The following is a 22,238-nucleotide window of genomic DNA, read 5'->3' on the forward strand; positions in this document are numbered from 1 at the left end:
TCTGTTTTGAATCAATTGTGAATGATGGTTCTAGAATTATTGTTCTCACTTTAACATTCCCAGTGATATATAACATGTGTAGAGCATTTGCTGGTTACATACATGGTGTGCAACCTATACACATATTTGCAGGGGAGTGCAGGGTGACATAGCTACTTCATTTTTTTTTAAATTATACTTTTATTGTAATTAAATTTTTTTTCATTTACCTTTTTTGTTGTCACAAGGGGGCTAACAAGCCCCATATGTGATAGCATGGGCAGGTGACAAGTCCTCTTTATGGAGGTATCAGGGGTTTATTAGATCCCTAATATCTCTCCTGCCCTCCAATGAAGCTAATCAAGTGCAGATCATGCTTAATTAGCTGCTCCCCTGATTGTAGCAGATGAGGAGTGACAGCTCTAACACCAGAAATGCACAGAGGTCAGCACTTCTGGCTTCATAGACAGTAGAGGAGATAGGGGAACGCCTCTCACTTGCTATCCTCATCACTTTTACATGACAGTCGGGTGCTGGCTGAACAGAAAAAAATACAAGCTCATGGCTGCTACTGCATTGCTGCTATAGCTTGTTTGAAACCCTTCGCTCTCTGGACCTGTATAGTACATCCAAAGAGCTTAAGTGATTGTTCAGAGATCATAATATCAAGACTACAGACAGATTAATCAAAATCTGTTGTGAAGAACATATATTAGATCTGCATTTTCAGGGCTGAATCTATCATTGTTGTTAGAGATCTGATCTCTGTAAACAGACTTCTTCCAGCAAAGTAGAGAATGAACAGGTAAATGTGTAAAAAGAGGCTACAGCACCACCTGGTGGTTTCATATGAGCTTACAAAATATTCACATGTTATATTTCATACTCACCTGACAGAAAGAATATTTTTTTTTTTTTTGTATTTGTACTGTATTTTTTAGTCCTGACTATAAAAGGCATAGAAAGAAAATGTATGGAAAACCACTATATACTGTATGTGATCATTATCTAAACAGCAAGCTTTATATGTAATGTTATGTTTTATTCTTTTTTTTTTCCCCCAGATTTAATATTTCTAGAAAGCCAGTGCTCTCTGATGAACTAGAGAATGTTTACCTGAATGGTGACGGTTTTCAAAGTGAAAGTGGAAGATATCTAAATAAATGGATTTGCAGCAAGAATGTTTTAGGTCATCCTCCCTAGTGCACAGAAGTAATTTAGAAAAGATCTAGTTACATCCTCAGAGCAGCTGAACTGCTTTGCTGGATTTCAAAAACCTGGGGTGCAAATAGCAACCAGAGACGCTTGGTCATGCTCTTGGCTGCCTCCTCTGTGGGGTGGGGATGGCAGACTCAGTTAAATCAATCAAGACCTGTCCGTCAATGAGATTGCTAGACGCTGCTCAGAAGACTAACATCTACTTTGCTATTAGTAAATGTGGAATCACGTCTGGCACATTTGCTGTTTCTCCAAAATGATCAGAAAACTAATGCATTTACTAATGAATGTCATACATTCTATTTTCAAATGTTAAATATTTTCACACTTGTATCTCAAATAATTTGGAATGTCTAGTTCTAAGTTCTCAATATAATTATATATCTTCCTTCTCTTTAATCATGTAACTATTCTATGTTAAGGTATTAATGCACATGGGTTATACACATCACACATCTGGGGGTGCAGCAGTATGCTGACAGCTATGGGTTAGTCATCCAGCTCCATCCATCCATCCGGGTGAGTGCCAAAATGGTAAGGGGAGGAATTAGCTCAGCCACAGGAGCCATAAAGGTGCTTAATAGTGTAATACACACGTCCCAAGGGTGGTTTACCTTTCACGAGTTCATGCACTACTGTTCGTCACGGATAAACCACACGTGCCATTCATAGGCACTCTCTGAGGTGGTACGCTGACACGAAGGACATTCCATTATTCAGGAATGATTATATGAACTTTTTTTAGCACCATTTACCAGTTTACATCATTAATGGGCAGCACAGTGACTTAATGGTTAGCATGTCTGCCTTGCAGTAAAAGGGTCATGGGTTTGATTCCTGACCATGGCACCTCCTGCATGGAGTTTGCATGTTCTCCCTGTGCTTGCATGGGTTTTCTCCGAGTACTCCAGTTTCCTCCCACACTCCAAAGACATGCTGGTAGGTGTATTGATTCTTGTCCAAATTGGCCCTAGTGTATGAATGTGAGTTAGGGACCTTAGATTGTACGCCCCTTGAGGGTTAGGGACTGATGTGAATGTACAATATGTGTGTAAAGCGCGGAGTAAATTGACAACACTGTAAGAGTACCATAAATAAATATTAATGAGATAAACTTGTGAGCCCCTGGAGTTTAAAGATTATATATTTAGATCGCTGGAATATTTCTCACTCTCATAAGATGTGAACTCTAGAAACAAGCAATATATGATAATCCGCGCTCTACTTTTTCCTAGCCTACACTATATATTGTATGTTTTTGTAGTGATATTATTAATTTAAATATATTATGGTTCTATCATATAATCACTTTCTCATCCAATTTATCTCAAACTGATCTTATTCCAATTATCTAATATTTAATTCCACTTAAAAAATATATAGTTAAATCTAATTATAATATTTGTACTCTGTGATTAAATCATATAAATTATATAAAAAAATATATGAATTGTGTAAAAAATATATAAATAAAAATAAAATATTCTGTGCCTGTGTTCAAATAAAATTATAAATGAATTAAAATGATCTAATGTGCAAATAGTGCAACACCCACTATGAATTCCATATATATAGCTAAAGTGTAAATAAATATAATTCTATAAATATTAAATTTCATATATATATCTATGATGTAAATATATAGAATACTGTAAATAAGATATAACTCTAAATACAATTCATGAAATATAAGTCTAAATATTCTGTGCAAAAATGTGCAAAAAAATTTGCAAATTGTAAATTACATATATATTATATAAAAAAATATATATAAATAATAAAAAAAAAATAAAAAAAAATCAATCCATAAAATGTCACTCAAAAGCAAATTATGCTAAAAAATGTGCAAAATAAAATTTTTTTTGTGCAAAATATCAAATGTGCAAAAAATAGTTTTTGGGATTCTACAGGAGATAGGTGTTGGTAATATACTCTCCTTTTTCAGATGGTGCAGGTGGGAATTCACAGACTCTCTATTCAGTCTGGATAGTGAAAGGATCTAGATAACTTCCATTTTGTATTATGTACGCCATTTTAAGTATTAAGTTAGTTTTTTGTAGAGATATTAGAAGTTTAATGAAACTGTTTTTGGTTGTTCAAGGATGTATCAACAGAAGCTAACATGACCCTGACAATGTCTTTGTCTGTCTGTTTTTCCAGAAAGTTAGCCAAAACAATTTGTACCAAGAAATGTATATGTCATGTTTCATGTAGTTAGCTCATGATGGAAAGTTACAAGTTACAGTTTTGAAACTCGCTCCCCCCTCCCTTATTATTATCTGTAGTCTATATAATCTTATTAATGTCTAATAAACTTTGAACATCTCTGAACATAAGCTGTCGTGATTTCCGTGTTCAAGGGGTGTTCCCAGAATTCTGCTGATAAACCAGGAATCTCTCCACAGACCGGGGGTCTCTGAGGGGAAAAGAAAATCATTCCTTTCATACAGAAGTAAGACTTTTCTCCCTCCTATAGCTTCTCCTTACTCCAATCCTCAATGTCTCCTCACATGACCCATGGAAGAAAGAATAAAAAGAAATATGGTGCCTTATCCAGGGTATGATAAACACTATTTAATGTGCTCCCATTATGCACTCACATGGTATCAAAGATGTAACACGCATATAAAATTGAAAACCGCTAGCTGCGGTAAAGCTCAGCCTCTCAGATAGGTGCTTCCACTCTGTGTATACTCGCCGCAATGCCTGTCCGGTACGTGGTGACGTCACTGCCCCTCCCCAACGCGTTGCGCCACAGGGAATACGTAGCTTCGTCTGGGGGATGTAGTAATATGGTCACCAGGTCTCAGCTCCTTATATATCATTAGGCGCCATTTTATTGTGGCTCTACTAGACGCCGCCATATTTTTGGGGTCGGCTAATCGAGAATTGACTTGTTTATATAATTGTTGTGATTTATTTACAGTGTGTCACACCGGACTACGGCTATTCTAACAGGTTGCAAGCAACTATCAGAAGCTGCTTAGAATATTACAACACATACACAGTATTATAACACAACTATTAACAATCCAATGTATGCACAAAATGCATTTAGTTAACTTTAAACCCATACTCTTCTACCTCTATTTTGTTATGCTTTTATAGCTGTGTATGTAATTAATTCTGCATGTTACAAATATATGTACATATTCCAATTAATTTTATGATCCTATCATTCTGAACATTTATTTATTATTATTAATTTTTATTTGAAAAATACTTTTTATTTTAAAAAAATGTTATTCATTTATTTTTTACTTTAATGCTACTTTTTATTATTGCATATATATTAGATTATCACATAATTAAATGAAAATAAAAATGAATATAAACTTGTAAATAATATATAATCAAAAAAATATAAAAAATATTAAAAAATATATTAAATAAATATAATAAAAAATATGTGAATATAATAGAATAAAAAAATAATAAATATAAATCTATAGATTTAGAAGCGTTTTTTATGCTTCTCAAACGCCTATGAAAATTCTGCACATGGCACCACACAGTGCTGTTCACCCTGAAGCGTTAGCATTGCATCACGGCAAAACTGGCGCCTCGTGTCGAGTCAGGAGGAGTTGAAGCCTCGCATTCAAGTCTATGGTGCTGCTCCTCAAATGCCTGGCAGACGTTTGTTAAGCAGTTGTGAGGCATTTTCGGAGCGTCAATACCATTTAACTTCATTACAGGCATTTGTGGTGCAGTTTTAACGCTTGGTAAATGCTTATCACATGCCTCAAAACCGCACATAGGGCGTTTGGGGAGCATTTGAGGAGAGTTAAAAACGCTTCCCAAACACCTGTCCAATGCTATAGGGGCGTTTGGCAAGAGTTAGAAATAAAGTCAAGTGTGAACGAACCCTTAAACCTCTCTCCTTATACAAGTTGACCCCCTCCCCCACCCCCCCTGTGATCACCTGTTCCATCTACAAATCTATGTATCCTCGCCCCCAGGGGCGGACTGGCAACTCATGGGGCCCCCGGGCAATAGGGGATCATGGGGCCCCCTGTGTCATTGCGCAAACTCAAAAAAGCCCATGAAAAAGGTACCAGGGGCATCTCATGGGGCCCCCTTTTGACCCTGGGCCCTCGGGCAGTGCTGAGTTTCCAAATGGTCAGTCCGCCCCTGCCCGCCCCACTCTTTTTATTTAACTATTTATTTATTGATCTTGTTAATGTGTCTCATTTCCTATCACCTCCAGCTCAGATCTCGCATTATTATAGGATTCCTGATTGTATCTCACCACTAGTCTGATTGAATTCACAATTCCTGGTCGGTCCCGTTCCCTGACCTATAATAACCTTTAGGGCCAGTTCACACTACATGTGTTTCAGTTGCTTTTTTTTCATCCAAAACGCACAGAAAGGTTATATGGTTGTCATTGTTCACATCAGCGCTTACAGTTCCAGTGTGTTGCAGGTGCTGCCAAAAAAGTCAAACAGGCTGCATTGTTTATGCATAGAACTGTACTGGAACGCGGTAAAACGCACATGTCCCTGATTAAATTTTAGAAAAAGAGAGGGGAAATTAACTGGAATGCATAAAAAAAAGGCCCTGGAACACGTCAAAAACGCATCCAAACTGCACTGGAACACACCAAAAATACATCCAAAATGCACTGGAACACACAAAAAAACGCATCCAAAATGCAGTGGAACACATCAAAAACACATCCAAAATGCTCTGGAACATGCTAAACATGCATCAAAAAAGTGCATGCAAAAACGCATCAGGAACACATCTAGACTATGTTTCTATATTGTGAACTGGCCCTTAGGACTTGTTCACACCATTTGTGGTGCAGAAACGCATGCAAGAGCACGCATTGTCCAGCACAGCAAAGAAATGCAATGCCCTCTGCAGATGTGCGCAGGTACCAAGTTGAAAACTTAATTGCACCTCCACATGTCTAGTAAACACAGATGCATTCACAGCCACCAAAACGCATGGCACCACACTACTGTGCGGTTAGGTGCAACACACTTTTACAATAACATGCCTGCAGTATTTTTGCATGTTCCCACACATTAGGCAGCCCATTGAAATGAATGAGCTGAGGAAAAAAAAGTAAAAAATGCTCATTCACACAGGTCCTCTGGCCTGTACAGCATGAATGAGGGGGTTGTTCATGAGGTTGGAGCCACCTGTTACACTATGGGGACACAGCAGCTGTATGAACACAGGTTGTCATCTGACAGGTGTGAAGGCGTGGGAAAGTGGCCCTGAATGCTCACTGTCTGTGTTCAGGGGTGTACACCTGCACCCATATGCTTGTCAAATTATGACCTGCAGCATTTCCATAGTGTAACATAGGTTGGCTGCAAACGGCGACAGCCACAAAAACAAACCACTGATTCCCACGCTACAGGCCACAGCACCCATGTGAATGAGCCCCAAGACCTCAATTACACCTCAATTACACACACAGCTTTATTTATGAACTCAGTTTATCATTTAGATTTCACAGGAATATGGTTGGGATTATGTCCATAATGTTTTTAGTGTATTTTTACCATAAATATAAATTTGGATATTTTCTCTGGCGGTGGGGGGCTGTCAGATATGCTGTACGGGGCCCCGTAATATCTAACAGTGGCCCTGGGTGTATGCTTGTGTCTGTGCCACCTGTATAGTTAGGAAGAACCTTGAACCTCTGCTATGTACCTCAATGGATCTAGGAATTGGACATGTTTTCAACTGAAAATACAACAATTATTAGTAATGTTTCCCCAGCAAATGAGGATCAGCTCCTCAGTGGAGAACAGCGATCTCGCCATGTCCAGATGTGGTCTGGAATTCCACAAAAGAACAATTCACAAAACTAAAAAATAGACTTGCAAATTACCACTAAACTCTCCTAACTACACTCTCATCCACTCACACTTCCGGGTGTGTGCAAACGTCCTTCCGCAAACGTCATGACGTATTTCCGGTATGACAGCTGCTCTATCGCCTCCAACAGCCGTCCGGGCGTTGATTTGTGCACCATAGCAATTTTACATGCGGCTCCATTGTGTATATGACATTCGCAAATATATATTTGCCAGTAAAGGCCCAAAGTCAACATAAATTGGGGGCCCAATTTATTACTGTTAAGAGGATTGTAGAAAAAGAATAGCTAGCTGCACATTGAACACGACTTATTCATTGGTACATAACATGGCTTGGTGCAATAGGGGGCTTTTGGTTTGGACATACTTGCACATGTGCACTCTAACAAGGAAGATTTGGGCATATTATATAGCTAACAAAAATAAGTGTTAGGGGTGCTAGTACATTTATTTCAGATACTTATATAGCGCTGTCAATCTACACAGCGCTTTACATATAGATGCGGTAAATTCACATCAGTCCCTAACCCTCAAGGGGCGTACTAAGGGCCCTAACTTACATTCATACATATACATACTAGGGCCAATTTTGACAGGATCCAATTAACCTACCAGCATGTCTTTAGAGTGTGGGAGAAAACTAGAGTACCTGGAGGAAACACAGGCACAGGTAGAACATACAAACTCCAGGCAGGAGGTGCCATGGTTGAGATTTGAACCAACGACCCGAGTACTGCCAGGTGGAAGAGCTAACCATTTAGCCACTGTGCTACATTCAACTAGAACAAATAATCCCCCAAAAATACATAGTCCAAATGTTTATTGATCAAATACACATTCCACATTTATTTGGACAGCAACAACAAGTAGGTACATTCAATATCTAGGTGAAAAAAAAAACAAAAAAAAAAAAAACCCAGGATTGATGTTGCTAAAAATAGAAAAAAAAAAAAGCTGCAGATCAAAATATCAATATAAAAATACATACATGCCAAAATATAAACACCTCCCCCCCTCCCCAAATCCCCCACACATACATTTCTCATCAGGTTTGTCTGAAAACTGCATTTCATTCTAAATAAAGCAAACTTGGAAGAGCAGAGCAATGGACATGTGTTAGGATTACAACGCAAAGATAATAAACACAATCATTGTACAATTACACACAAACACGTCTTAGAAGGAAGAACATGCAAAACATTTACAGCCCACATCAAAACACAGCGTGAGTGTGGCCTGGGGGCAATTCACCACAATATCTCTTCCTCCCCAAACAACCACAGACAAGGACTTGCAGAAATAATGTGCCTGGTCAAGGAAAAAAATCACCACTACTGCGTCTCTTTATATAAGGTAGGCCACACCCACCACTGTCATTCATTTGGTCAGAGAAAGTGTTTGCACCTGATGAATCCTCTTGCACCTGCGTTAACCCTTGGTATACAGGCCCCACAAATCAGAGTCAGAAAGAAAGCCACAGTGAAGTGTACCTGTGCAGCATACAACAGAACATTGAACAGGGATGTGAAAGGGAACCCTATTGGCAATATTTCTTGGCCCTATGGGCACAATTCACTCCAGATTATCGCATGAGTTAAGGCAGTCACATGACCACATCTTGCATGCAATACTGAAAATGTCAATTCACTTTTGCTAGTATGTGGCATTTCCCATAAATCGGAAAAACACTCAGGAAATCAAACATAAAAAGGCCTTACAGCGCGGTCACATTAAAGCCGATTTAGAAATTATGCGACGTACAGTGACGATGCCGATTTCCTTGTGATTTGCAAGACATCTGACACAGATATCTATGCAAATCGTCACATAAGTAGTACATGTACTACTTTAGAAATCAGTGTCGGAAACGCACCCATGTTACTGCTCTAATAGCAGACAATAGGGTGCGACTTGGCATACGATTTGCAAGTCGCATGTCATGCAAATCGCATGCCAAGTCGCATCCAGGGTGCACAATTTCAGGTGCGATTTGGGAATTAAAATTGTACCTGATATCGGATCTAATGAATGTGAATTTGAGTGTCTTAACGTAAGCGATTTGCTGCAGCACAATTTCAAACGTCATTCTTGTCTACCTTTTTCAGCATTTTGTAGCGATTTCATATATAGACTACAATAGAAACCGCAGTGCAAAACACAATTGAAAATTCAATAACTCATTGGTGAATCTACAGAAAATATGGCGAAATTGCCAACAAAAAGCACAATTTTAAATCGCATTGTGTGAATCAAGCAGGCAATTCAACAAAGGAAATAAATCTTTGAAGGCATGCGGTATCTGCATGCTCGGATAAGGGTGTGTTATGGATTTGGGGGGGGGGGGGGACGACTCCATGCCATTATTTTATTAATTTTTTTTTAATCCTTTCCTCTCTCTTTCTCACTCTTCTCATGGTTTGACAAACTTTCCCAAAAGGGGGTGGACTGCAAACCAGCATTATCCAATCAATCATTAGTCTAGGCCCTTATCTCATCCCATCGTTTGACATTCACATAAGGTACAACTTTAAAGGTGTTTGAACAGACAAGGCCTCATTCTAATTCACATTCTAGGGATTATTTAGACAGCAAAGATGCTGCCACCAGCACATATACAGTTGCAAGAAAAAGTATGTGAACCCCTTGGGATTACGTGGAGTTTTGCATGAATTGGGCATAAAATGTGCTCTGAACGTCATCTAAGTCGCAACAATAGAACACAGTCTGCTGAACATAATACTACACAAACATTAGATGTTGCCATGGTTTAATTGCACATAACATGTGAACATTCACAGTGCAGGGAGGAAAAAGTATGTGAACCTTTGGACTTAATAACTGGTTGACCCTCCTTTGGCAGCAATAACCTCAGCCAAACGTTTCCTGTAGTTGCAGATCAGACCTGCACAACGATCTGGAGTCATTTTGGACCACTCCTCTTCACAAAACTGTTTCAGTGTAGCAATATTCTTGGGATGTCTGGTGTGAATCGCTCTCTTAAGGTCATGCCACAGCATTTCAATCGGGTTGAGGTCAGGACTCTGACTGGGCCACTCCAGAAGGCGTATTCTGTGCTGTTGCAGCCATTGTTTTGTTGAATTACTTGTATGCTTTGGGTCATTGTCCTGTTGCATCACCCATCCTCTGCGGAGCTTCAGTTGGCGGACAGATGGTCGTACGTTTTCCTGCAAAATGTCTTGATAAACTCTGGAATTCATTTTCCCATCAATGACAACAATCCGTCCAGGCCCTGAGGCAGCAAAGCAGCCCCAAACCATGATGCTCCCTCCGCCATGTTTCACAGTGGGGATGAGGTTTTGATGTTGGTGTGCTGTGCCTTTTTTTCTCCACACATAGTGTTGTGTGTTCTTCCCAAACAACTCAATCTTGGTTTCATCTGTCCACAGTATATTTTGCCAGTAGTGCTGTGGAACATCCAGGTGCTCTTTTGCAAACTTCAAACGTGCTGCAATCTTCTTTTTGGACAGCAATGGCTTCCTCCGTGGTGTCCTCCCATGTACTCCATTCTTGTTTAATGTTTTCCTTATTGTAGATGTGTCAACAAAAATGTTAGCATGTGCCAGAGATTTCTGTAGGTCTTTAGCTGACACTCTGGGATTCTTCTTTACCTCATGCAGCATTCTGCGCTGTGCTCTTGCAGTCATTTTTACAGGACGACCACGCCTAGGGAGAGTAGCAACAGTGCTAAACTTTCTCCATTTGTAGACAGTCTGTCTTACCGTGGACACATGAACATCAAGGCTTTTGGAGATACTTTTGTAACCCTTTCCAGCTTCATGCAAGTCAACAATTTTTGATCGTAGGTCTTCTGAGAGCTTCTTGAAACCAGTAAACCCAAAACAGGTGTGTGTTTTTTAAGGGCAGGACAGCTGTCAGCAACACATCCAATATCATCACACTGATTGGAGTCAAGGTTGGCTCACTCCTGGCTCCAATTAGCTCTGGGTGAAGTCATTAAGCTAGGGCCTCACATACTTTTTCCTCCCTGCACTGTGAATGTTTACATGTTATGTGCAATTAAACCATGGCAACATCTAATGTTTGTGTAGTATTATGTTCAGCAGACTGTGTTCTTCTATTGTTGTGACTTAGATGACGTTCAGAGCACATTTTATGCCCAATTCATGCAAAACTCCACGTAATCCCAAGGGGTTCACATACTTTTTCTTGCAACTGTATGTTAGGGTAGTCACACGGAGATCATCCAAATTCATTGCTGTGGTGGGGATTCAAACCAACAACCCTAGTGTTGTGAGACAACAGTGATAACCACTAATCCACGGAGCTGTTGAACACTAATCCTGCCTGTATTTCTGTGGTGTGAATCAACCCTAAGTCCCTGGGCAAGGTCAGTGTAACTAGCCAGATATCTCCAATGCGACACAAATGTTGTGCTATGTTACCAATTCAGATGTATGTTGGTTCTAAGTATCCCAATACAAAGGATTGCAATACTAATACAGGCGTACCTCGGTTTACCAACGCCTCGGTTAACGGAATTTTTGGTTTACAAATGAAAATCCATTGAAAATAATGCCTCGGTTTACACAATTGTTAATAATTTTTTTTTGCAATACAAAGTGTATGTCGGCGCTGATTTTCAAATGCAAATGCCAGCCTTTTTTTTCTCTTCACTATAGTTCACAAGCTTAGAAGTCACTTTCCCCGAAGTTACAAAAACTTTCTATCTTTTAATAAACTCAAAGTAAACATTGTTTCCTTTAGGGATATAAATTCCAAGAAAACTTTCTCTTTTAGCTGGGGAAGTGACAACTGAATTTCTGAGCTACAGTGAAGAAAAAAAAGGGAGAATTACATTTAAAAACCAGCACCATAATAGATAAAAAATGGCATGATGTCACATGGGGTGGGATCACATGCTTGATGTCCCTGGCTGGCCCCGCCCCTTACCTATTTAAGAACTGTCACCCTGTCTCTCTACTGAGGCTAACCAGCTTTATGCAGGAGACAGTCTGACAGTTCTTATATAGGTAAGGGTATGGATGGGAGGGGGGACCCCACGCATTTTTTTTATTATTTATTAGTAATTACTTCGGTCCCTGCAGAGCTGCGCTATTATATTTGACATTAAAAAGTATAGAGGTTACAAAAATGTATCTATTTGTATCCATTTCGGACATAGATGTTTTTATTCGGATACAAATAGATACAATGTTGTAACCTCTATACTTTTTAATGTCAAATATAATAGCGCAGCTCTGCAGGGACAGAAGTAATTACTAATAAATAATTTTAAAAAAATGCGTGGGGTCCCCCCTCCCATCCATACCAAGCCCTTCAGGTCTGGTTTGGATATTAAGTGGTAACTCCACACCGAAATTAAAGAAAAAAACAGCGTGGGGTTCCCCCTAAAATCCATACCAGACCCTTATCCAAGCATGCAGCCTGGCAGGTCAGGAAAGGGGGGGGGGCGAGCGAGCGCCCCCCCCCTCCTGAACCATACCAGGCCACATGCCCTCAACATGGGGGGGTGCTTTGGGGCAGGAGGGCTCCCCCCCCAAAGCACCTTGTCCCCATGTTGATGGGGACAAGGGCCTCTTCCCCACAACCCTGGACGGTGGTTGTGGGGGTCTGCGGGCAGGGGGCTTATCAGAATCTGGAAGCCCCCTTTAACAAGGGGGCCCCCAGATCCCGGCCCCCCCTACGTGAATGAGTCTGCGGTACATGGTCCAGCTACTACTTCACAAAAAAAGCAAAAGTGTAGTGTAAAAACCACAGTACAGGGTCTTTGACAAGTCCTTTAATAAAACAATGTCCCCCAAAGTAGATCCAACGTCAATCACGATGTCACGGCGACTCAAAAAAAGAAAAAACGTTCCGCACTCGACGAGGCTCACCAGCCTTATGCAGCCAGTCTCGCTGACAGCTCTTAAATAGGTAAGGGGAGGGGCCATCCAGGGACATCAAGCATGTGACATGGGGCGGGGTCACTCGGATGATGTCCCTGGCTGGCTCCGCCCCCTACCTATTTAAGAACTGTCACCCTGTCTCTCCACTGAGGCTAACCAGCTTTATGCAGGAGACAGTCTGACAGTTCTTATATAGGTAAGGGGTGGGGACAGCAAGCATGTGACATGGGGTGGGGTCACTCGGAAGATGTCCCCGGATGACGTTGGATCTGATGTCCCCTGGATGTATGTGAACCCCTTGGGATTACGTGGAGTTTTGCATCAATTGGGCATAAAATGTGCTCTGAACGTCATCTAAGTCACAACAATAGAACACAGTCTGCTGAACATAATACTACACAAACATTAGATGTTGCCATGGTTTAATTGCACATAACATGTACACATTCACAGTGCAGGGAGGAAAAAGTATGTGAACCTTTGGAATTAATAACTGGTTGACCCTCCTTTGGCAGCAATAACCTCAACCAAACGTTTCCTGTAGTTGCAGATCAGACCTGCACAACGATCTGGAGTCATTTTGGACTACTCTTCTTCACAAAACTGATTCAGTGTAGCAATATTCTTGGGATGTCTGGTGTGAATCGCTCTCTTAAGGTCATGCCACAGCATTTCAATCGGGTTGAGGTCAGGACTCTGACTGGGCCACTCCAGAAGGCGTATTCTGTGCTGTTGCAGCCATTGTTTTGTTGAATTACTTGTATGCTTTGGGTCATTGTCCTGTTGCATCACCCATCCTCTGCGGAGCTTCAGTTGGCGGACAGATGGTCGTACGTTTTCCTGCAAAAGGTCTTGATAAACTCTGGAATTCATTTTCCCATCAATGACAACAATCCGTCCAGGCCCTGAGGCAGCAAAGCAGCCCCAAACCATGATGCTCCCTCCGCCATGTTTTACAGTGGGGATGAGGTTTTGATGTTGGTGTGCTGTGCCTTTTTTTCTCCACACATAGTGTTGTGTGATCCCAAACAACTCAATCTTGGTTTCATCTGTCCACAGTATATTTTGCCAGTAGTGCTGTGGAACATCCAGGTGCTCATTTGCAAACTTCAAACGTGCTGCAATCTTCTTTTTGGACAGCAATGGCTTCCTCCGTGGTGTCCTCCCATGTACTCCATTCTTGTTTCATGTTTTCCTTATTGTAGATGTGCCAACAAAAATGTTAGCATGTGCCAGAGATTTCTGTAGGTCTTTAGCTGACACTCTGGGATTCTTCTTTACCTCATGCAGCATTCTGCGCTGTGCTCTTGCAGTCATTTTTACAGGACGACCGCGCCTAGGGAGAGTAGCAACAGTGCTAAACTTTCTCCATTTGTAGACAGTCTGTCTTACCGTGGACACATGAACATCAAGGCTTTTGGAGATACTTTTGTAACCCTTTCCAGCTTCATGCAAGTCAACAATTCTTGATCGTAGGTCTTCTGAGAGCTCTTTTCTGCTAGGCATGGTTCACATCAGACAGTGCTTCTTGAAACCAGTAAACCCAAAACAGGTGTGTATTTTTTAAGGGCAGGACAGCTGTCAGCAACACATCCAATATCATCACACTGATTGGAGTCAAGGTTGGCTCACTCCTGGCTCCAATTAGCTCTTTTTGTTATGTTTTGTTATTGTTATGTGCAATTAAACCATGGCAACATCTAATGTTTGTGTAGTATTATGTTCAGCAGACTGTGTTCTTCTATTGTTGTGACTTAGATGACGTTCAGAGCACATTTTATGCCCAATTCATGCAAAACTCCACGTAATCCCAAGGGGTTCACATACTTTTTCTTGCAACTGTATTAAAAATGGACAAGGTCTTGGGCCCACTATTGCCAAATAAACCAGTGTTCATATATAGAAAAGCCATTTTTGTTTGGGAACAAAAATGGTTTCTTTTCATGCCGTAAATGTTCAGCATGTAACAGGGAGAAGAATAAGTTCAGGAGACTCACCAAATTTAGGACAAACAAGTTAAGTTATTTGAGATTTCAGCTTTCATCACATACGAGACAACTCATGTTGTCTATGCATTAGAGTGCCCATGTGGTCTCTGCTATATTGGATGTACCAAAGGCATCTTAGAAAAAGGATTAAAAAACATTTACACAATATATCTATTGGATTTAAATATCGCAGTGTGTCCTTGCATTTTAGAAAGTATCATAATAGGGATCCTTCTTGTGTTAAATTTTGGGGAATCTACACCATCTCCCGTTCTTGGCGAGGTTCTAATCGAGTGAGATAATTATCTAAAAGCGAAACCAAATGGATTTTCCTTACTGATGCTTTAACACCTAATGGCTTAAGTATTGAACTAGACATTGATTGTTTTATTAGTGATTATTGATTTATTATTTATGGTTATTGTCAATTAATGTATTAATTTATTTGTTGATCTAAATTTGTTTATTAAATATTATTTTGTATTATTTAATTTAATTTAAATTAGTTAATTTAATTTTCATTTAAATGTTTTCATAAAATTCAGTTTTTTATTTATTTATTTGTATGTGGGGTTTGATCTTGAATATTTAAGTGTCCAATTGGTTGCATTTTGATCTTGTGTAGTTTTTTAGTTGTTTAGTTTTTGTACAGAGAAAGGTTTTAGAATGCCCATCAAACTTATTATCAATTAATTTTATGTCATCTTAAATTTATCCACAAGATGGTGATCATAAGCATTAATTACCTAACCAATAGCATAACAAGCGGCCTTATATAAAGCCGCCTTCTTTCACGTATGGTCACACCCTCAGAGGAAGTCGGTTATGACGAAACGCGCCAGAGTGTGACTATCCGTGATGTCAGCACGTATGCCGGTACCACATGGTGAGAGCATGTGATCCTTGTTTTAAGATCTTAGTTACCAGGTTGCAGTGAGACTGTCACTAGCTGCTGTGGTCGGCGGCCATTTTATTGGAAGTATATATACAATGTGCATTACCATGTTACTCAATGTGAGTGCTTTTCTTAAGGGGGGTTTTCTATGGCAATAAATGATTGTTTTTACAGTATCATGCTATGTGGCTGTTTTATTTTGCCCACAAATGGAATTGATATTTCTCAATCTGAATGAGGAGGAGATTGGAGTATGAGATACTAATAATCGATTGATTGTAGGTTCTTTTGGGTTGATTATCAAGTTCCAGATTTCACAACCATTCATTATTAAGGAGATTGAATTCCTACTAATTTTCCACCAGCTTCTGGTGAGTGTTGAATCCAATGGGGTGTTAGTCACTGCAGGATCACATGGATGGGGGATCACTTTATCTTAAAGAGACACTTACCACTGGAATGAATTGAACTTTTCACAATATAATTTTATTTTATAATTTTTTTTGGTGGAAGTTTTTTCCTTTCCTTTATCTTTTTATATCAATTGGACATTGTGTTTTGACATAGCGCTGTTTATGTGTACTTTATTAAGTCACTGTTTATAAATAGATAGTGTCAGTTGAACCCCCAGATATGGGAGGGAGTGTTGCGCCCATTGAAAACGGTAAGTTTCCCGAAGGAGGTGTATTGTTGGTGGAGGCAAAGAAGCATTAACAGCTATTGTTTTCTGGGGATTCAGAGAGAGCCATGAGATTTGAGAGGATTGGCATAGAAGAGATAATAAACTAGGCAAAGTTACCAGAAGGTCAGTAATATACATGAGGACATCATCAGCAAATAAAGCGCATTTATGTTTCTGCTGTCCACATGTAACGCCATGAATATCAGGATGGGAATGAATCGCTATAGCTAGGGGCGAGAGAGGGCAGCCCTGTTTTGTGCCATGACGAATAGGAAACGTGGAAGACCTATATCCCCTGATGGAAACCTGAGCTGAGGGAGTGCTATATAAAGTATGCAATAGCGAAGAAAAGTAGGCCTGCAAGGTATTAAACATGTACTCCCATTTTAAGCTATCAAAACCCTTGTGAAGATCCAAGGAGAGAAGCAAACGTTCCCTGGGGAAAGGAGCATCCCATCGTATCTGTACTGCTGAAATCAATGTAACGGACCAGCGGATCTGAATTAAAGTTTGTCGCCCAGGTATAAAGCCAGATTAGTCCTTATGAATGTATAATTCCAAAAATGTATGGAGACACAAGGCTAAGAGCTTACTAAGAACTTTCAGATCACAACTGATAAGGGAGTTCAGAGGATACTAAAGGACATCAGTTGAGTCTTTGTTGGGCTTGGGAATTATCCTGATATATGCTTTATCCTCATCTAAAGGAACCGCTCCACCATCTCTCAAGGAGCTATGCGTAGAACAAGATATTCAGAGAACACTTTATAGTAGTTGTTAGGCAGACATGAGGGCACATGTGAGAACAATGTTTTGATAGTCTGTATGATCTCTTCACAGGTGAAAGATTGTGCAATAAGCTCTCTGTAGGCTTCCGCAATAGACGGGAGAGGTAAAGCATTTAAAACAGCATGAGCCGAAGTGCAACCATCAGCTGGAGAACAGCTATATAAGGCGGCATAACAATTTAGAAAATCTTGAAGAATCTTTTGAGGGTCTTGGGAAATATGGCCCCCTGAAAGTCTAACTTTTGGAAGGTCTAAATGAGAGTGTTTAGGGGTAAGTTTGTGTGCCAACAGAGAACCCGGCCTATCCTGCCACATAAAAAAACATATGGTTCGTCCATTGTAGTTGTTTTTCAGCATGCGTGGTTAGACAGATATTAAGTTCTAAGCAGGCTTCCTCAAGTTTATGCAGTAAATCAGATGAGGGAGACGTTTTATGCTGTATAACAAAAGCCTCTTATGTCTCAGGCTTGGCAAAAATTACTTTTTATCTAGCCTTTTTTAAGTCTGGATGATAATTGGATAAAGAATCCTCTAACCGAAGCCTTGTGAGCTGCCCAATTGATAGCAGAAGTAGTGTCCTTAACTATGTTGGGTTCAAAATAAGATTTCAAGTGAGTTGTAATATTTAATCGATAGGACTCATTAGTAAGGAGAGATTCGTTCAAATGCCAATGTGGCTTGGTAAGTCTAACTGTTAGATTGGAAAATGTCAACATTAAAGGATCATGATCAGACCAGGGTGTGGAAACTATTTTTGGCTGAAAGCATTTTTATATTTCAATAATTTTTATTGAAGATTTTTACGACATAACAGGGTAAAGATATACCGTTCAACTGAGGTGATATAATACAGTATATAAATGAACAATATACCCCATCGGAACTGTGGAATATTAGAAAGGTCTCTAAGACTATGTCATCAGAGGTATTCTGGATAGCGTGTTGAACTTGGTGGAGTGTATGAAGAATAGGGGGAATATTAGGGAAGAGATGGTAGGGGGGAAAAAGAAGGGAAGGGGGGGATAGGGGGTTTATGTAACTTGGTGGGGGAGGAAGTGCCAGTCTGGGATTGTTTAATGGTGTTGACTGTAGACTATATATCAAAGTTGTATGGAGCAATTTGGATTGCGAAACCATTGAGCCCATTGGGGATTGAATTTATGTTGAAAGGAGTTATTTAACGCCAGTCTCTTCTCCATGTCACATTGGAAGTTAATATTGCGGATCAAGGATGTGAAAGAAGGAGCGTTAGAGGTATTCCACAATCTCTGTAATATTGATTTTAGCTTCAAGTAGTGTATGTATAATGATGGTGCAAGAGTTGGGTAAAAATTATTCAATTCCGATATGTAGAAGTGCTAAAGAGGGATTTGGGGTGATCGGGGTTCCAGTAATTTCAGAAAGTAATTGGAAGACTTTATTCCAGTAGGATCTAATTGTTTTGCAGGACCAGAGGATGTGCAGCGTTGATCCTGTTTCACTACATTGTCTCCAACAAGAAGAGGGATGGTTTGGATAGTACATGGAGAGCTTGACGGGAGTTAGGTACCATTGGTGAAGGATTTTTAGGTACGCCTCCCAGTGTGAGGTGCATCTGGTGGAGTTATGGGTGATGCAGAACGCTTTTCCCATGATTGTATTGTGTTTTGTTCCGAAAGTATTTTTCCCCAGTTCATTAGGGAGGTAGATTGTGTGGCAAATTGTAGGTTGGTAAGGAACGAACGTATAAAAGGTGGAAATGCCTTTGCCAGGGTATCCTTTTTTTGTAAAGAAGTTATAGGCGGTAATTGGGAGTTTTGTAGAGTGAGTTATTTTCGTTGTTTGCAGGCAATGTACAATTGTTAGGTAGGTAAAGTATTCAGTAGTCGGGAGGTTATATTTAATTTAAAGACTTTGGAACGAGTATGGGATTTGTTTATTATAGAGGTCAGTAATGTATTATGTAATGTGTAAGTTTCAGCACTGGAGGATGTAAAGGTTCAGTATGGGCAATGTGTGATTTAGGCCCAGGGCTACCAGCGCTGGATGATGCAAGTGTGCTGAAAATTGGGTTAGTTAGTGTCACTGCTTAACCACTTCAAGTTTGGACTCTTTCACCCCCTTCCTGCCCAGGCCAATTTTTAGCTTTCAGCGCTGTCACACTATGAATGACAATTTTGCAGTCATGCAACACTGCACCCATATTAATTTTTTAGCATTTTTTTTAGATAGATAAAACTTTATTTTGGTGATATTTGTTCACCACAGGGATTTATATTTTTTTTTTTGCTATATAAATTAAAAAGTGTTTTTCTTATAAAATTTTGCAAATAATCTTTCTTCATAAATCTTGGCCAAAATGTATGCATCTATCTTTTTATTAAAAAAAATTACTCAAATTAGTTTATAACCAAAAATTATAATTTTTCCAAAAAATTTTTTACATTTTTATTTTAGTTTTTTATATTATTATTTGTTTTTTTATTTTAACATACTGTCCCCTCAGCAGCACAGTGTCACCATAGTGACGTTGTACTTGTGGGGGGTGATGAAGATTTCTTTTTTTTTAACACTGATTGCTTTTACACCCATAAAGGCTGTAAAAGCAATACTTTTTCCTTCTCTCCGGCTGCATTCTTGCAGCCATTGAGAAATATTGTGAGAGCTGTGATTGGTCACAGCTTGTCACATGATACAAGAATGTTGTGAATATCCTTGTACCATGTGACCTCTGTGATCATTCACAGATTTCACTAGTAAGCAATGATGTCAGGCAGTGACGTTTTGCTTACTACTATTCATGTGATCGCGGATTAGTCAATCAGTGATTACATGATCGGGACCTCACATAGAGGTCCCGTACAGCGATCAGTGTTCAGTCCAGGGGACACAGCGGGCACCGTACCACGGTGCCGCGCGTTCCCAGGGAGTACGCACAGGCAAAAATGGTGGGTGCCGTTTATGAATGGCAACCCGCCCCTGCACTGCTCCCATCTGGCCATTTATATACATGGGCCGGATGGGAAGTGGTTAAAGCTGAACTTTACCCATGACAGCTTGATAATATATCAAGAATGTATTGGAACTGAATGGACTTTATAGACTCTTAAACAACATTTTTGTATAAAATCTCCATGCTCTTTATTGGCAAGTCATATAGTTACAACAATTAACGATGATTTCGAAAATAGGATACCAGATAAGTACCACAGTTAACAACAAATTGCACCTCAAATTTGAGATCCTACCACTCCTAAATGACAATATTACCTTACTGGTACCAAGTATGGATCACCGATGATTATGATGATCTTGTAATTGATGGAACGCAGGCGTATTGTCACAGTGCGGAGCTAGTACAACCTCAGCTGGACATGGGCTCTACATGTTTCGTGACTCTTAGTCGCTTCTTCAAAAGCTATAAAAAGGTGCATCTGTAATAAAACAAAAATTTGGTTGTTGGGCTGTATATACTGATATGCATAATCCAAAACAACAAAATCAAAAGGAAACAAATTTAAACACATTTTTTTACATACAAAAGTGTGTATTTGGACAAATATTCACTTACAGTTGTTGCCATGAAAGCTTATGTATTTTGTTAGTCATCGGAGGAAACAAAACTGCGTCAGAGTGGGTATGTTAGAGGAATGCAGCGGCAGCACAGTGACTAAGTGATTAGCACTTAAGCCTGGCAGTACTAGGGTTGTTGGTTCAAATCCCAACCACAACACAAATTTGATCTATTTTTCTTCATGTTGTGATTTGGAATAGAATGTGTCGTGTTCCCAATGCATTTGTGTGGATGGAAATAAAAGCTATTAGAAGGATTTTCAGCTTTATTCACTTTTTTCAACTCACTGCTATTATTTTGAACACAACTGCATGTGATATATGTTGTAAAGGGATCCCACATAAGAAATAGCCGACAGCTGAATCGTCTTGGCAATGGTATCTGACCAATTACTACATTATTACAGTACTAGGGTCGTTGGTTCCAATCCCAGGCACGGCACCACCTGCCTGGAGTTTGCATGTTCTCCCTGTGCTTGCGTGGGTTTCCTCTGGGTACTCCGGTTTCCTCCCACATGCCAAAAACCTGCTGGTGGATGAATTGGCTCCTGTCTAAATTGTCCCTAGTATGTGTATGTATGAATGTGAGTTAGGGACCTTAGCCTGTACACCCCTTGAGGGTTAGGGACTGATGTGAATGTACAATATATATGTAACGTGGCACCACCTGCCTCGAGTTTGCATGTTCTTCACTGTGCCTGCTTGGGTTTCCTCCAGGTACTCCAGTTTCCTCCTACATTCCAAGGACATGCTGGCAGGTTAATTGACTCCTGTTAAATTGTCCCTAGTATGTGTATGTATGAATGTATGTTAGGGACCTTAGATTGTACGCCCCTTGAGGGTTAGGGACCTTAGATTGTACACCCCTTGAGGGTTAGGGACCTTAGATTGTACACCCCTTGAGGGTTAGGGACTGATGTGAATGTACAATATATATGTAAAGTGCTGCATGCATTGATGGCGCTATATAAGTACCTGTAATAATAATAATAATAATAATGGAGGCAAATCAGGGAAACAGAGACGACATCATGTAATGACATGACCGCCTGCTGAAAACAGAACAGGTTTACAGGCTGATATTATGAACCAAAATAAAGTCATTTGGCTGAATGTCTAATATGCCAATAGTCTATGGGCATTGGTCTACTACACCAAACATTTGCAATGTGGGACCTGAATCAAAATATCCTAAGTAGAAAAAGGAAGAAAGGACAAAAAATGTATGTATACTTACTAAGTAATATAAATCAAAGGAACACAGATTGTTGTACGGGACCTCCTGTGTGATCTGATTGGCCAATCAGTGATCACATGAATAGTAAACAAGATGCCACTTCCTGACATCATTGCTTACTACTAGAGAAATCTGTGAATGATCACCAAGGTCACATGGTACAGGGCTATT

At 39.8% G+C, this 22,238-nt stretch overlaps 2 protein-coding genes across 4 annotated transcripts in view; one reads left to right on the forward strand and one right to left on the reverse strand.

Moving 5' to 3' along the window:
- Positions 1–3,533, forward strand: part of LOC149440131 (C-type lectin domain family 2 member B-like) — a 194,889-nt gene extending 191,356 nt beyond the window's left edge. Inside the window, exon 6 of the mRNA XM_089658903.1 lies at positions 1,044–3,533. Coding sequence (XP_089515029.1) covers positions 1,044–1,182 — 139 coding nt within the window. The 3' untranslated portion in view covers positions 1,183–3,533. The remainder of the gene's footprint in view (positions 1–1,043) is intronic.
- The window catches only part of LOC149440130 (C-type lectin domain family 2 member B-like), a 344,322-nt gene that overhangs the window by 303,284 nt on the left and 18,800 nt on the right, over positions 1–22,238 (reverse strand). For all 3 annotated transcript variants that reach the window (XM_089658907.1, XM_089658906.1, XM_089658905.1), the window contains one exon: positions 20,528–20,691. The gene's annotated coding sequence lies outside the window, so the exon portion shown is untranslated. The remainder of the gene's footprint in view (positions 1–20,527; positions 20,692–22,238) is intronic.

The sequence above is a fragment of the Staurois parvus genome, unplaced genomic scaffold (assembly GCF_062004578.1).
Source record: "Staurois parvus isolate SC_StPar_1 unplaced genomic scaffold, SC_StPar_1.0 ptg001111l, whole genome shotgun sequence".
NCBI lineage: Eukaryota > Metazoa > Chordata > Amphibia > Anura > Ranidae > Staurois > Staurois parvus.